Genomic DNA, 16,167 nt, shown 5'->3' on the forward strand with positions numbered 1-16,167 from the left:
TTTCTTCTTTCAGCTGATGAAACTTTCGATTATGGGCCAGTGAAAAATTGAACTTCAATTTTCAGTTACAATCTATAACTAAGGAACTGAGGTCTGACTACTCGCAAGACTAATCTACTGCGATTCTATGAATATTAATTTCACTAGCTGTCTGTAAAGTATAATAGGCGATAATTATGTGTCTTAATATTGAGCTTAAGAAATGTACGCGATTTATAATGGAATGTACATAAATTAACTGTTGTGGTATTTTCCAGACTTCAGACTCACGCGAGGGTTGAAATAACGAACGTCACAACGTTGTAGCGTTTATCATTTCTTTATATACGATCTATCGCTCTCACAGGAACGATGTTCATCGAATTTAATGAACGTGCTACGTTTGATAACATCGAAAAATACTACAGTGTACATTGGAGAACATCTGTTTATTTTTCTACTGTCTTTTTTTTTGTTGTCGCAGGAATAGGGAATTAACGTCCGTTATAAATATGGCGACTTCAACCTTCTCTACCATTCAACATTTCCTGAGATGATATTGCATATTTCATATCACTATTCTTACGTATTGTGCTTTATTCGATCCTCGACAGTAATTATTCATCAAACTATTACCTCAATATGCGAAATCAATCGGAGAATTTTTCTTCATCGATTCATCATAATTATAAGAGAAACGTAGAGAAGATCTAAAGGTCAATTTTACTTCTTCAAACGGAATATTCAATTTTTTCTACTGGATTCCAATAAAATAATGAATTCTGAATACGAAAGAATATCTCAGAACTTACAATTCCTGATACATTTAATTTTGTTCATCCTATTTTTCGCATTAATTACAGACTTTGTACGATGACATTTATTTTCAGTATTTTTATATTTTCTATATGCTTCGAATATTTTTCAGCTTATAAACCATACATTCAAATGAAATTTTTCTTCTGCTCTCTAGATTAAGAGAATGTTTAACTTATTTTGTGTTGATTAGATACCACGTTCGCTAAATGAGAAATTTACTTATCTATTTACTGAGAGATGTCGAAAGTCCAACAATGCTATTCCATGATATTTACTGTTTAGTGTTTATTTACATCTCGAGTACCGACACACCTGCGAGCACAGCTCCATAATAAGAGTAAATAGAATGAACAAAGTCAAATATCTCGTGAATTGTAGATTTGGGTTAAATGTACTTTGGTACTTTTGCACTCAGAATTCATAGTCCTATCGAAGTTCAGTGCAAAATATTGGTCGTCTTATATAAAAAAAAATAAAATTGACCTCTACATTTTATTTACACCTTCGATAAAAAAAAACTATTAATTTATTAAACTCTCCAATTACTATACGTTAATAATTTCCCCTATCCGTCAACTGTGTTTCTTCTGTTTATTACAGTAAAACGTTCAATTCCAAATAATAATACTTCTGTTAATTAAAAGAGTGACAAAGAATCAGACAAATTAAATATTAAATGAAACTGACGTCCCTTAAGTGGATTGACCTTGCGTATAGTCAGACACCAGACTCGTTTTTTACAAAGTTGTAGATTGTACATGAAAATACTGATTAATGAACAATAATTTTAGTTAGTATCTCTTTAGAATTGGATAATTTATATTTTATGAGTGCAACGTTATTATAAGTGGAAAATCATAATACAATTACTAGTCTGACGTTGAAATAGTAGAAGAAATATGTTCGTTGCCCTGATTTATCGACACAACACTTATCATTGATTTAAAGGGACCAGAAAAAAATCACTTCGAAGATCGCAACAGGCTACGTAAAAGCTGCCATTTCGTGACATCGTAGACTCCTTTGTTTTCAGGCGACGCAAACGTTGCGAAACTATGACAAGGATCATTTCGAGTGCAGATAAGAGGAAGCCTTGAGGATCGTGCTAATTCACCGTCTACCAGCAGTATGCTAATTGTCGTTCGCACATTTCAACAGTCGGTCTCGTTTAGGTACCATTAGCGTTTGAAATTCACGGCGCGAGTTGTTCCAGGTGACATCGATTCTAATCAGCAAGTACGCCTCGTAAAAGCTATAATTAGCAATCCGTGTACCAAACAACGCGTATCGTTTTAAATGATATCCTAGCATCGAACACGATAGGCAAACTAATGACCCACTTTGTTCATTTAACCGAAAAGGAAAATAAAACGAGGGATATTACACATTTATATCTGGTAATGGATAAAACAATAGATAGAAACGCAATGTGTAGCCAGATATGTAAAAATTAATTGGAAAATGACATAAGAACGAGAAAGAGAGAGATGAAAAAAAATTATTACGTTCATCAATGCTGTTAATATGAAGGACCCTCCGTGTGGACTGCAAAGTGCAAAGTTTACCGTTAAATATGGAACAAAGAGAACTTTATAAGAAACAAATGTGTCTCACATCGCAGGCTATTAAGGCTACAAGTTGCCTCAATGCAACTCGGCATTTTTATTAGCCAAGTCATATAATTCTTGCGAAATATGCGTAAACCAGCGATACTGGAATGCAGTAAATAGTAAGTACACGTGCGATCGTACTAAGAATAGGTCCTTTCGTTGTTACTCTCGCGCAGAAATAGAAAACCACATATACAGTGCGTTACACGTACAGAGTGATTCACACATGTGAAACTATATTTGCATTTGTGCATAACGATCAATGGATCTATTGATCGTTATATAGAAATACTACATCCAGCATAATAAAATTTATTTACTAATCGACGATATTGCATTTCATTTGGGTAGAAATATTTTATTTTTTATCAACGATAGACCTTCAATTTAACACTAATATTTATATTCCCTTTATAACTGAACACGATGAATCTTTCAGTATTAAAAAAATAAACTTCGTATTTCTATATTGTCAGTTGTAGAATCTGACAAACTTTCTCAAACAATTATTTCTATAACAGTATATATCACTAATATTATACAACTATATATATCACTAATATAAAAGATTTTATTTTTATCAATGATAGACCTTCAATTTATTACTAATCTTTATATTTCCTATATAACTAAACACGATAAGTCTTAATAAAAAAATAAACTTCATATTCCTACTTTGCCAATTATAGAACCTAACAAACTTTCTCAAACAATTATTTCTATAACAGCATATATCACTAATATTTATATTTCCTATATAGTCAAACACGATGAATATTCAATTAAAAAAAAATTAATTTCGTATTTCTACATTGCCAATTGTAGAATCTGACAAACTTTCTCAAACAATTATTTCTATAACAGTATATATCACTAATATTTATATTTCCTATATAACTAAACAGGATAAGTCTTAATAAAAAAATAAACTTCATATTTCTACTTTGCCAATTATAGAATCTGACAAACTTTGTCAAATAATTATTCTATTCTATAATAGCATATATCACTAATATTTATACTTCCTATATAATTAAACACGATGAATCTTATTAAAAAAATAAATTTCATATTTCTACATTGCCAATTGTAGAATCTGACAAACTTTCTGAAACAATTATTTCTATAACAGTATATATATATCACTAATATTTATATTTCCTATATAATCAAACACGATGAATCTTTCATTAAAAAAAAATTAATTTCGTATTTTTACATTGCCAATTATAGAATCTGACAAACTTTGTCAAACAATTATTTCCATAACAGTATATATCACTAATATAAAACATTTTATTTTTATCAACGATAGACCTTCAATTTATTACTAATATTTATATTTCATATGTAATTAAACACGATGAATCTTCCATTATTAAAAAAATAAACTTCGTATTTCTACATTGACAATTATAGAATCTGATAAACTTTCTCAAACAATTATTCTATTCTATAACAGCATATATCACTAATATTTATATTTCCTATATAACTAAACACGATAAGTCTTAATAAAAAAATAAACTTCATATTTCCACTTTGCCAATTATAGAATCTGACAAATTTTCTCAAACCATTATTCTATATATATTTTCTATTTTCTATATTTCATATTTTCTCCTATATTTTATATTTCCTATATAACTAAACACAATGAATCTTTCATGATTAAAAAAATAAACTTCGTATTTATATATTGCCAATTATAGAATCTGACAAAACTTTGCCAAACAATTATTTCCATAACAGTATATACACAAAATAACAGCCGTTGGAACAATCCCAACTTTAATGAACTTTCCATTTCCTGTTCGAAGACAAGAGAAAATAGTTTCTTAATAAATAAAACATTTTGCAGAAATGAAAGGAAAGGCTAGCATCCAACGAAGGGTAGGGATAAAAGTAATACATACAAGTGTTCCTACGGGGCCAATGCTGGATCTGGGCACCCTGGATGATGGCGGTCACCGACATCATCGGCTTCTCCTTCCTCATCATCTTGGCCGTCCTCGCGTTCCTGTTTTCACTCGTCACTTTTACTTATTTGTCTGGCGAGACACCTCTCGCTGGAACCGGGGACGAAACTCTCAAGCGAAACCAGCGCTGCACGCAGCCCGCGTCATCTCGAGAAACGAAAAATCGAGTAAAACCGCCACGACGACCGCCGCGACGCAACGCCGCACGGTTCCCCTCGATAAATCGAGCTAAAACTGTTCCAGTCCCTCTTTTGGTATCGATTTGGTTTCGTTCACTGCACCGTTCTTTGGTTCTTTCGCGGCCAACCAGTCGACTCTCGATCGCACTACGATTAGGAACAACAAGGGATTTATCGTGCCTCGATGGACAACAGGCTTTTGGGATCGTTTTGTGATTTGGGGACCCACGATTCGAATATTCCTTCGACTTTTTTATATTTTGTAGAATTTTTTTTACACTATTATCGAAGAATTTTTGTCGATGCTTTCTTTTTTATATTGTAGAATATTAAAATTAATTGGATTACGAACGATTGGCACTTTTGCACTTTGGGAAATTATAATCAAATATTGAATTTGGGATCGTTTCGCGATTTGGAGGCTCACGATTCAAATATTGCTTCGAGTTTTCTACATTTTAGGAATGCACTGTTGACTCTCGATCGCATTACGATTAGGAACAACAAGGGATTTATCGTGCCTCGATGGACAACAGGCTTTTGGGATCGTTTCGCGATTTGGGGACCCACGATTCAAGTATTCCTTCGACTTTTCTATGTTTTACAAATACACTGTTATCGAAGAATTTTCGTCGATGCTTTTTTTCTCATATTGTAGAATATTATTTATTAATTGGATTATTCTTCCTCATATTGTAGAATATTATTTATTAATTGGTTTACGAACGATTGTCACTTTTGCACTTTGGGAAATTATAATCAAATATTAAATTTGGGATCGTTTCGCGATTCAGGGACCCACGATTCGAATATTCCTTCGACTTTTCTATGTTTTGTAGAATTTTTTTACACTGTTATCGAAGAATTTTCGTCGATGCTTTCTTTTTTATATTGTAGAATATTATTTACTAATTGGACTGTGAACAATTGGCATTTGGACGCGATTTGGATTTGGAACGATTGGGCATTTTTGCACTTGGGGAAATTAGAATCAAATATTAAATCTGGGATCGTTTTGCGATTCAGGGACCCGCGATTCGAGTATTCCTTCGACTTTTCTACATTTTACAAATACACTGTTATCAAAGAATTTTATCGATGCTTTTTTTTCTCATATTGTAGAATATTATTAACTAATTGGATTACGAACGATTGGCACTTTTGCACTTTGGGAAATTATAATCAAATATTAAATTTGGGATCGTTTCGCGATTCAGGGACCCACGATTCAAGTATTCCTTCGACTTTTCTACGTTTTACAAATACACTGTTATCAAAGAATTTTTGTCGATACTTTCTTTTTTATATTGTAAAATATTATTTACTAATTGGATTTTAGAAATACAGTTATCGAAGAATTTTATCGATGCTTTTTTTCTCATATTGTAGAATATTATTTATGAATTGGATTACGAACGATTGGCATATTTGCACTTGGAGAAATTATAATCAAATATTAAAAATTTCTTAAGAAATTGAACGATCTTGTGTTTGCTTTAAAAAGAAAGAAATATTGCAAGAATTACCAGTGATACATTGTAATGTGATTGGAAGGAACATGATTAATGGAGAATGCGATGGAACTTTCTCGAAACAAACTTGTCAAGTCCAACGTTCAATTTCACTTTCGACTGCTTGTACTTCGCGTTTTAATCAGCTCAACTTGAGAAGATAAATAATTGTGTTACAATCGAACGAGAACGCGAACCAAAACTTGGGCCATTAACGTAATTGAAGCAAACAGCTTACAAATCGTTCGATATGACCGCGATAAGGAAAGAATTCGAATACAGCCAATTAGTTACGGCTGTAAACTTGCGTTTCAATTTTTATCGCCGCCCAAATTGCGAAACGATCCTCCTCGTATCTCTTGTTGCGTTCTTTGCACAGTTTAAGATGTATTAGGGAATACGCGCGCCACAGTGTGTGCAAGAATGAAATATGATGCAATCACGATACAAAGAAATTAAATTAACATATGGTAATTCAATTAGCAGCGTTGAGTTTTGATGTAGCTTAAATAAACGGAGAAAAAGTTTAATTAAAAGCACAATAATGAAGGTAATCCTTCACTCCGTTGCTTTATGATCCTACGTGATCCAGTTTACATAAATAAACGTAAAAAATGTTAGCATAACACGCGAAATGTATGCGAGATAGTTAAAATATTTGAGCAGATAAAATTGAAGCGTACTGGTCACTCGTTAAGCAAATGTGCTTCATTAAGTTCCTCTCGAAACAGTATAAAATATGTTCAACTGATTATTTTAACAACAAAACGAAATACACGACAGAAGAAATAAGAAATATCGTTTTTACGAGATAAATCGCAAACCAAACAAATATGCATATAAAAAGAAAGCAATATTTATCGCTTTATCGGTTCATTTAAGAAAACTACGTCAACAATAGTAATTTGGCAGTCGTTTATAAGTTTCTATGGCGCTAAACGATTAACGACACGGATGTCAAATACTCAAATACACGACCACGTTTTCTTATTCTTTTAATTCCCTTAACACGTTCGCGGACACTAAAAATTTCAGCAAAAAGCGCAAAAATTGAGTCATTTAATTTTTAAATTGATTATGATATCCGAAATTTGATTAAACACATTTTATAAGCGCAGTCAGATTATCATATTTTAATCGTTATATAAAACAAATGCCATAGCATCCACATTAATAAACATAATAGGATTCTACAAAATTAAATTTGAAATAATTGACTTTAAGATTCGAATGTTATAGCATTCGTGTCGTTCTGCGTCATCGTGAAAATGAATTTGATTAAACACATTCTATAAGCGCAGTCAGATTATCATATTTTAATTGTTATTTACAACAAATGCTATAACATCCACGACAATACAGATAATACGATCATATAAAATTAAATTCGAAATAATTGACTTTAAGATTCGAATGCTATGGCACTTGTGTTGTTTTGCATCATCGTGAAAATGAATTTGATTGTCATATTTTAATTGTTATATACAATAAATGCTATAACATCCACAACAATACAGATAATACGATCATATAAAATTAAATTCGAAATAATTGACTTTAAGATTCGAATGCTATGGCATTCGTATCGTTTTGCATCGTCGTGAAAATGAATTTGATTAAACACATGAATTTGATTAAACATTTTATAAGCGCAGTCAGATTATCATATTTTAATTGTTATTTACAACAAATGCTATAGCATCCACATCAATAAACATAATAGGATTCTACAAAATTAAATTTGAAATAATTGACTTTGAGATTCGAATGTTATAGCATTCATGTCGTTCTGCGTCATCGTGAAAATGAATTTGATTAAACACATGAATTTGATTAAACATTTTATAAGCGCAGTCAGATTGTCATATTTTAATTGTTATATACAACAAATGCCATAGCATCCACATCAATAAACATAATAGGATTCTACAAAATTAAATTTGAAATAATTGACTTTGAGATTCGAATGCTATGGCATTCGTGTCGTTTTGCATCATCGTGAAAATGAATTTGATTAAACACATGAATTTGATTAAACATTTTATAAGCGCAGTCAGATTATCATATTTTAATTGTTATTTACAATAAATGCTATAACATCCACAACAATACAGATAATACGATCATATAAAATTAAATTCGAAATAATTGACTTTAAGATTCGAATGCTATGGCATTCGTATCGTTTTGCATCGTCGTGAAAATGAATTTGATTAAACACATGAATTTGATTAAACATTTTATAAGCGCAGTCAGATTATCATATTTTAATTGTTATTTACAACAAATGCTATAGCATCCACATCAATAAACATAATAGGATTCTACAAAATTAAATTTGAAATAATTGACTTTGAGATTCGAATGTTATAGCATTCATGTCGTTCTGCGTCATCGTGAAAATGAATTTGATTAAACACATGAATTTGATTAAACATTTTATAAGCGCAGTCAGATTGTCATATTTTAATTGTTATATACAACAAATGCCATAGCATCCACATCAATAAACATAATAGGATTCTACAAAATTAAATTTGAAATAATTGACTTTGAGATTCGAATGCTATGGCATTCGTGTCGTTTTGCATCATCGTGAAAATGAATTTGATTAAACACATGAATTTGATTAAACATTTTATAAGCGCAGTCAGATTATCATATTTTAATTGTTATTTACAATAAATGCTATAACATCCACAACAATACAGATAATACGATCATATAAAATTAAATTCGAAATAATTGACTTTAAGATTCGAATGCTATGGCATTCGTATCGTTTTGCATCGTCGTGAAAATGAATTTGATTAAACACATGAATTTGATTAAACATTTTATAAGCGCAGTCAGATTATCATATTTTAATTGTTATTTACAACAAATGCTATAGCATCCACATCAATAAACATAATAGGATTCTACAAAATTAAATTTGAAATAATTGACTTTGAGATTCGAATGTTATAGCATTCATGTCGTTCTGCGTCATCGTGAAAATGAATTTGATTAAACACATGAATTTGATTAAACATTTTATAAGCGCAGTCAGATTGTCATATTTTAATTGTTATATACAACAAATGCCATAGCATCCACATCAATAAACATAATAGGATTCTACAAAATTAAATTTGAAATAATTGACTTTGAGATTCGAATGCTATGGCATTCGTGTCGTTTTGCATCATCGTGAAAATGAATTTGATTAAACACATGAATTTGATTAAACATTTTATAAGCGCAGTCAGATTATCATATTTTAATTGTTATTTACAATAAATGCTATAACATCCACAACAATACAGATAATACGATCATATAAAATTAAATTCGAAATAATTGACTTTAAGATTCGAATGCTATGGCATTCGTATCGTTTTGCATCGTCGTGAAAATGAATTTGATTAAACACATGAATTTGATTAAACATTTTATAAGCGCAGTCAGATTATCATATTTTAATTGTTATTTACAACAAATGCTATAGCATCCACATCAATAAACATAATAGGATTCTACAAAATTAAATTTGAAATAATTGACTTTGAGATTCGAATGTTATGGCATTCGTGTCGTTTTGCATCATCGTGAAAATGAATTTGATTAAACACACGAATCTGATTAAACATTTTATAAGCGCAGTCAGATTATCATATTTTAATTGTTATTTACAACAAATGCTATAGCATCCACATCAATAAACATAATAGGATTCTACAAAATTAAATTCGAAATAATTGACTTTAAGATTCGAATGTTATAGCATTCGTGTCGTTCTGCATCATCGTGAAAATGAATTTGATTAAACACACGAATCTGATTAAACATTTTATAAGCGCAGTCAGATTATCATATTTTAATTGTTATTTACAATAAATGCTATAACATCCACAACAATACAGATAACACGATCATATAAAATTAAATTCGAAATAATTGACTCTAAGATTCGAATGCTATGGCATTCGTGTCGTTTTACATCATCGTGAAAATGAATTTGATTAAACATTTTATAAGCGCAGTCAGATCATCATATTTTAATTGTTATTTACAATAAATGCTATAACATCCACAACAATATAGATAATACGATCAAACAAAATTAAATTCGAAATAATTGACTCTAAGATTCGAATGCTATGGCATTCGTGTCGTTTTGCATCGTCGTGAAAATGAATTTGATTAAACATTTTATAAGCGCAGTCAGATCATCATATTTTAATTGTTATTTACAATAAATGCTATAACATCCACAACAATACAGATAACACGATCATATAAAATTAAATTCGAAATAATTGACTTTAAGATTCGAATGCTATGGCATTCGTGTCGTTTTGCATCGTCGTGAAAATGAATTTGATTAAACACATTTTATAAGCGCAGTCAGATTATCATATTTTAATTGTTATTTACAATAAATGCTATAACATCCACGACAATACAGATAATACGATCATATAAAATTAAATTCGAAATAATTGACTTTAAGATTCGAATGTTATAGCATTCGTGTCGTTCTGCATCATCGTGAAAATGAATGCTACAGCATTTACGTCCGCGAACGTGTTAAAAATATGAAACGGAAGAGGAAAGAATAAGAAGCGAAGAGAAATGCATCGCGAAGAAATAAATAGAGCGGGACGTTAATACGAGCCAGGTAGAGTTTCTGTTGGAACAGCACGATAGTGGACGATACTAGTAACGTGAGCGGAAGTTCGACTTGGCAAAAGCGACACCCGTCGTCCCCTTGAGAACCAGCCCGTCGCACATAATGAAAGAAGAATGCTTGCTGGGGAATTAAAAGGCATAGCAGTAGCGCGTAGAATGGTGAGAATCTCTCTCTGTCTGAAACTGGTCAACTTCAGAATCGAAAATGTATTCGAATGCAAAGATTTTCTGGTAATTTAATCCTTTCAGCAATTTTATGACGAACGCGTGAATCATGGAAATTGGTTTCTGCAACGATAGAAGACGAAATAACCTCCACGTGGGAACTTTTATTACCTTAAGTCATCAGTAAATTTTGAAAACAGCTGCATTAAAATAAATCGCTCTCTGAAACTGGTCAACTTCAGAATCGAAAAAGTATTCGAATGCAAAGATTTTCTGGTAATTTAACCCTTTCAGCAATTCTAAACCCTCTCTCTCTGAAACTGGTCAACTTCAGAATCGAAAAAATATTCTAATGCAAAGATTTTCTGGTAATTTAACACTTTCAACAATTCTAAACCCTCTCTCTCTAAAACTGGTCAACTTCAGAATCGAAAATGTATACGAATGCAAAGATTTTTTGGTAATTTAAGCCTTTCAGCAATTTTATGACAAACGCGTGAATCATGGAAATCAGTTTCTGTAACGATAGAAAACGAAATAACCTCCACGTGGGAACTTTTATTACTTTAAGTCATCAGTAAATTTTGAAAACAGCTGCATTAAAATAAATCTCTCTCTGAAACTGGTCAACTTCAGAATCGAAAAACTATTCAAATGCAAAGATTTTCTGGTAATTTAACGCTTTCAGCAATTCTAAACCCTCTCTCTCTCTGAAACTGGTCAACTTCAGAATCGAAAAAGCATTTGAAAGCAGAGATTTTCTGGTAATTTGACTCTTTCAGCAATTTTACAAAAACAGCTGCATTAAAAAATTCCATGGAAATTGCAAATCTCTCTCTGAAACTGGTCAACTTCAGAATCGAAAAAATATTCGAATGCAAAGATTTTCTGGTAATTTAAGCCTTTCAGCAATTTTACAAAAACAGCTGCATTAAAAAATTCCATGGGAATTGCAAATCTCTCTCTGAAACTGGTCAACTTCAGAATCGAAAAAATATTTGAGTGCAAAGATTTTCTGGTAATTTAATCCTTTCAGCAATTTTATGACAAACGCGTGAATCATGGAAATCGGTTTCTGTAACGGTAGAAAACGAAATAACCTCCACGTGGGAACTTTTATTACTTCAAGTCGTCAGTAGAATTTGAAAACAGCTGCATTAAAAAATTCCATGGAAATTATTACGCGCGTGTTAAAATATTTTATACCAAATACGATAATATACCTTTTGAAAATTGCAACTGTTGTTTAAAATCAGTTTTTCTTGGGTACAAATTCACATTTAGCTGATTTAAATATCTAAAATAAGAAATGAACTACATATTTTCAATATCAATCACACAAAAAGTTACAAAATTTAAAGTTCTATTTCGTTAATCGTATTTCTGAAATTATAAAAGATCCTAAATAATCAGAACCCGATCACATAGAACTTACAAGTTGCAATTCCTTAAAAAAATAATACCAATTTAAAACTGTTATAACATTTACCAATAATGATAACACTGATATCAAGAGAAATACTAAAACATGAAAATGCCTTTAAAAATACCTAAAAGGTTTCCTGTGTTAGCTAAGTATTACATTTACATAACATCAAGCATGGAAGAGTTAAATACAAGTCCCTCGACAGTTCCCTATTCCTGCAAAAACGATTTTGTGCTACGTGGAATGGTGTGCACAGAAATGTTGGATCGCAAAATCGAAGAATTCGAAGATTCGTAACATCCAGCGTGTGATTATAACACAATTATTTATCTTTTCAAGTCCCTCGACAGATCCCTATTCCTGAAAAAAAACGATTTTGTGCTACGTGGAATGGTGTGCACAGAAATCTTCAATTGCAAAATCGAAGAATTCGAAGATTCATAACATCGAGCGTGGAAGGGTTAAATACAAGTCTCTCCACATTTCTCTATTCCTGAGAAAACGATTTTGTGCTACGTGGAATGGTGTGCACAGAAATGTTCGATCACAAAATCGAACAATTCGTAACATCGAGCATGGAAGGGTTAAGTACAAGTCCCTCGACAGATCCCTATTCCTGAAAAGAACGATTTTGTGCTACGTCGAATGGTGTGCACAGAAATCTTTAATTGCAAAATCGAAGATTCGTAACATCGAGCATGGAAGGGTTAAATACAAGTCCTTCGATATTTCTCTATTCCTGAAAAAACGATTTTGTGCTACGTGGAATGATGTGCACAGAAATTTTGGATCGCAAAATCGAAGAATTCGAAGATTCGTAACATCGAGCGTGTAAAGGTTAAATACAAGTCCCTGAAAAAAACGATTTTGTGCTACGTGGAATGGTGTCGTTTTATGCTACGTGAAATGGCACAGAAATCTTCGATCACAAAATCGAAGAATTCGAAAGAATTCGAAGATTCGAAAAGCCATTGGAAAAGCAGAAGAAATATTCGCGCAAGAAGCACCCGCGCCGCGAAAGAGGCACCAAAGAGCAGCAGGAATTTCCTTTAGCCGGTGTTCCAGTGCGGTGACCTTGACCACAGTATGTAGGCAGCAAAATTGCAAAATCGAAGAATTCGAAGATTCGAAAAGCGGAAGAAATATTGGCGCAAGAAGCAGCCGCGCCGCGAAAGAGGCACCAAAGAACAGCAGGAATTTCCTTTAGCCGGTGTTCCAGTGCGGTGACCTTGACCACAGTATGTGGGCAGCAAAATTGCAAAATCGAAGAATTCGAAGATTCGAAAAGCGGAAGAAATATTGGCGCAAGAAGCAGCCGCGCCGCGAAAGAGGCACCAAAGAGCAGCAGGAATTTCCTTTAGCCGGTGTTCCAGTGCGGTGACCTTGACCACAGTATGTGGGCAGCAAAATTGCAAAATCGAAGAATTCGAAGATTGGAAAAGCGGAAGAAATATTCGCGCAAGAAGCAGCCGCGCCGCGAAAGAGGCACCAAAGAGCAGCAGGAATTTCCTTTAGCCGGTGTTCCAGTGCGGTGACCTTGACCACAGTATGTGGGCAGCAAAATTGCAAAATCGAAGAATTCGAAGATTTGAAAAGCGGAAGAAGTATTCGCGGAAGAAGTATTCGCGCAAGAAGCAGCCGCGCCGCGAAAGAGGCACCAAAGAACAGCAGGAATTTCCTTTAGCCGGTGTTCCAGTGCGGTGACCTTGACCACAGTATGTAGACAGCAAAATTGCAAAATCGAAGAATTCGAAGATTCGAAAAGCGGAAGAAATATTGGCGCAAGAAGCAGCCGCGCCGCGAAAGAGGCACCAAAGAGCAGCAGGAATTTCCTTTAGCCGGTGTTCCAGTGCGGTGACCTTGACCACAGTATGTAGACAGCAAAATGCGATTGCCTTGGCTGTGCAACGGCGACAATCGTCGCTGGTGCCGCCGCCACGGAGAAACAATGCTTACGTAACGGCCGCGGGCAATTATGCAAAACGCAGCGTACGTCCACGTGCGCGCAGCGGTGCATCTTTCTATTCTCTCGACGTCGCGTGTGTATCCGCCTGGCGATCCTCGCGACATCGTTCGACGACGACGCTCGAACACGACTGTTATTACGTAAACCTCTCTAACGGCCAAGAGAAATGCGTGCTTTCGTCGTTTGCAAATACATCAACGAATTTCACATCGCCATTTGTTATTCGCATCCAAAAAAAGTGCGACCCTATCTGTTTAAAAAGCGAAATTAGTTTTAGTTTTATTAGAAAGAACGTAGCAAAGTCTAAAACCCGACTATTATTACGTAAACCTCTCTAACAGCGGAAAGAAATGCCTGCTTTCGTCGTTTGCAAATACATCAACGAATTTCACATCGCCATTTGTTATTCGCATTCAAAAAAAGTGCGACCCTATCTGTTTAAAAAGCGAAATTAGTTTTAGTTTTATTAGAAAGAACGTAGTAAATTCTAAAACACGACTATTATTACGTAAACCTCTCTAACGGCCAAGAGAAATGCGTGCTTTCGTCGTTTGCAAATACATCAACGAATTTCACATCGCCATTTGTTATTCGCATCCAAAAAAAGTGCGACCCTATCTGTTTAAAAAGCGAAATTAGTTTTAGTTTTATTAGAAAGTACGCAGCTCTAAAACCCGACTATTATTACGTAAACCTCTCTAACGGCCAAGAGAAATGCGTGCTTTCGTCGTTTGCAAATTACATTAACGAATTTCACATCGCCATTTGTTATTCGCATTCAAAAAAAGTGCGACCCTATCTGTTTAAAAAGCGAAATTAGTTTTAGTTTTATTAGAAAGTACGTAGCAAAGTCTAAAACCCGACTATTATTACGTAAAACTCTTTAACGGCCAAAAGAAATGCGTGCTTTCGTCGTTTGCAAATACATCAACGAATTTCACATCGCCATTTGTTATTCGCATTCAAAAAGAGTACGACACTATCTGTTTAAAAAGTGACATGGTAGATATTAGTTTTAGTTTTGTTAGAAAGAACGAGGCAAAGTCTACAGTGATTTTCTTTTTAATGACTTATCTGTTTTTCGATTTGTTGCGATATTTCATTTTTGTTGTGTTCCGAAGAAGGCGATCCTCGCGACATCGTTCGACTACACCGCAGAACACGACTATTATTACGTAAACCACTCTAACGACGAAGAGAAATGCGTGCTTTCGTCGTTTGCAAACAGATCAAAGAATTTCACATCGCCATTTGTTATTCACATCCAAGAAGAGCACGACACTATCTGTTTAAAAAGCGATATGATAGATATTAGTTTTAGTTTTAGTTTTAGTTTTAGTTTTATTAGAAAGAACGTAGCAAAATCTAAAGCATTCGCATTCAAAAAGAGTACGACGCTATCTGTTTAAAAAGCGACACGATAGATATTAAATTTTAGTTTCATTAGAAAGAACGAAGCAAAGTCTAAAGTGATTTTCTTTTTGATGAATGAAAAAACCTGTTTTTTGATTTGTTGCGATATTTAATTTTTGTTATATCCTGAAGAAGGAGATTCATGACTGAATGTAATTATTAACCGTTATCCTTGCATTTGCGAAACTGCAGGATATTATTACAGTTACACGCGCGCTAGATAAATATGTTTTTACAACGGTTACTTTTTGTGCAAGGTAAGAATGTGTTTCTGATTGATCTCTTCTTTCACGATGATCGATCGAGTAAGATAAACGAGGGGGCGAAACGAGAGGATGTATTTCTAATGGCAATCCCCGGAGTCGAGGTTGAAGTTCAAGGTTACCAGCGAGTAGGCTACGTCAGACTCTGTCTACCCAGGAAGACGAATCGATATGTACCGGGTG

At 33.4% G+C, this 16,167-nt stretch overlaps 2 protein-coding genes and 1 long non-coding RNA gene across 7 annotated transcripts in view; all 3 read right to left on the reverse strand.

Moving 5' to 3' along the window:
* The window catches only part of Usp (retinoid X receptor ultraspiracle), a 92,049-nt gene extending 87,548 nt beyond the window's left edge, over positions 1-4,501 (reverse strand). Inside the window, exon 1 of one of the 3 annotated variants that reach the window (XM_076907356.1) lies at positions 4,325-4,501. In XM_076907356.1, the coding sequence (XP_076763471.1) occupies positions 4,325-4,409 (85 nt within the window). In that variant the 5' untranslated portion in view covers positions 4,410-4,501. The remainder of the gene's footprint in view (positions 1-4,324) is intronic. The other 2 variants (XM_076907355.1, XM_076907354.1) reach the window with 2 other exon arrangements.
* La (La autoantigen-like) overlaps positions 1-16,167 on the reverse strand; it is a 164,930-nt gene that overhangs the window by 108,072 nt on the left and 40,691 nt on the right. The gene's annotated exons all lie outside the window — the stretch shown is intronic.
* LOC143430885 (uncharacterized) overlaps positions 1-16,167 on the reverse strand; it is a 122,977-nt gene that overhangs the window by 58,985 nt on the left and 47,825 nt on the right. The window contains exon 3 of one of the 3 annotated variants that reach the window (XR_013102661.1): positions 4,467-4,713. The exons of 1 other annotated variant lie outside the window; for it this stretch is intronic. This is a non-coding gene — a long non-coding RNA (uncharacterized LOC143430885). Of the gene's footprint in view, positions 1-4,466; positions 4,714-16,167 lie in introns of those variants that run through there. One more of the 3 variants, XR_013102660.1, reaches the window with a different exon arrangement.

The sequence above is a fragment of the Xylocopa sonorina genome, chromosome 15 (assembly GCF_050948175.1).
Source record: "Xylocopa sonorina isolate GNS202 chromosome 15, iyXylSono1_principal, whole genome shotgun sequence".
NCBI classification, from domain to species: Eukaryota; Metazoa; Arthropoda; class Insecta; order Hymenoptera; family Apidae; genus Xylocopa; species Xylocopa sonorina.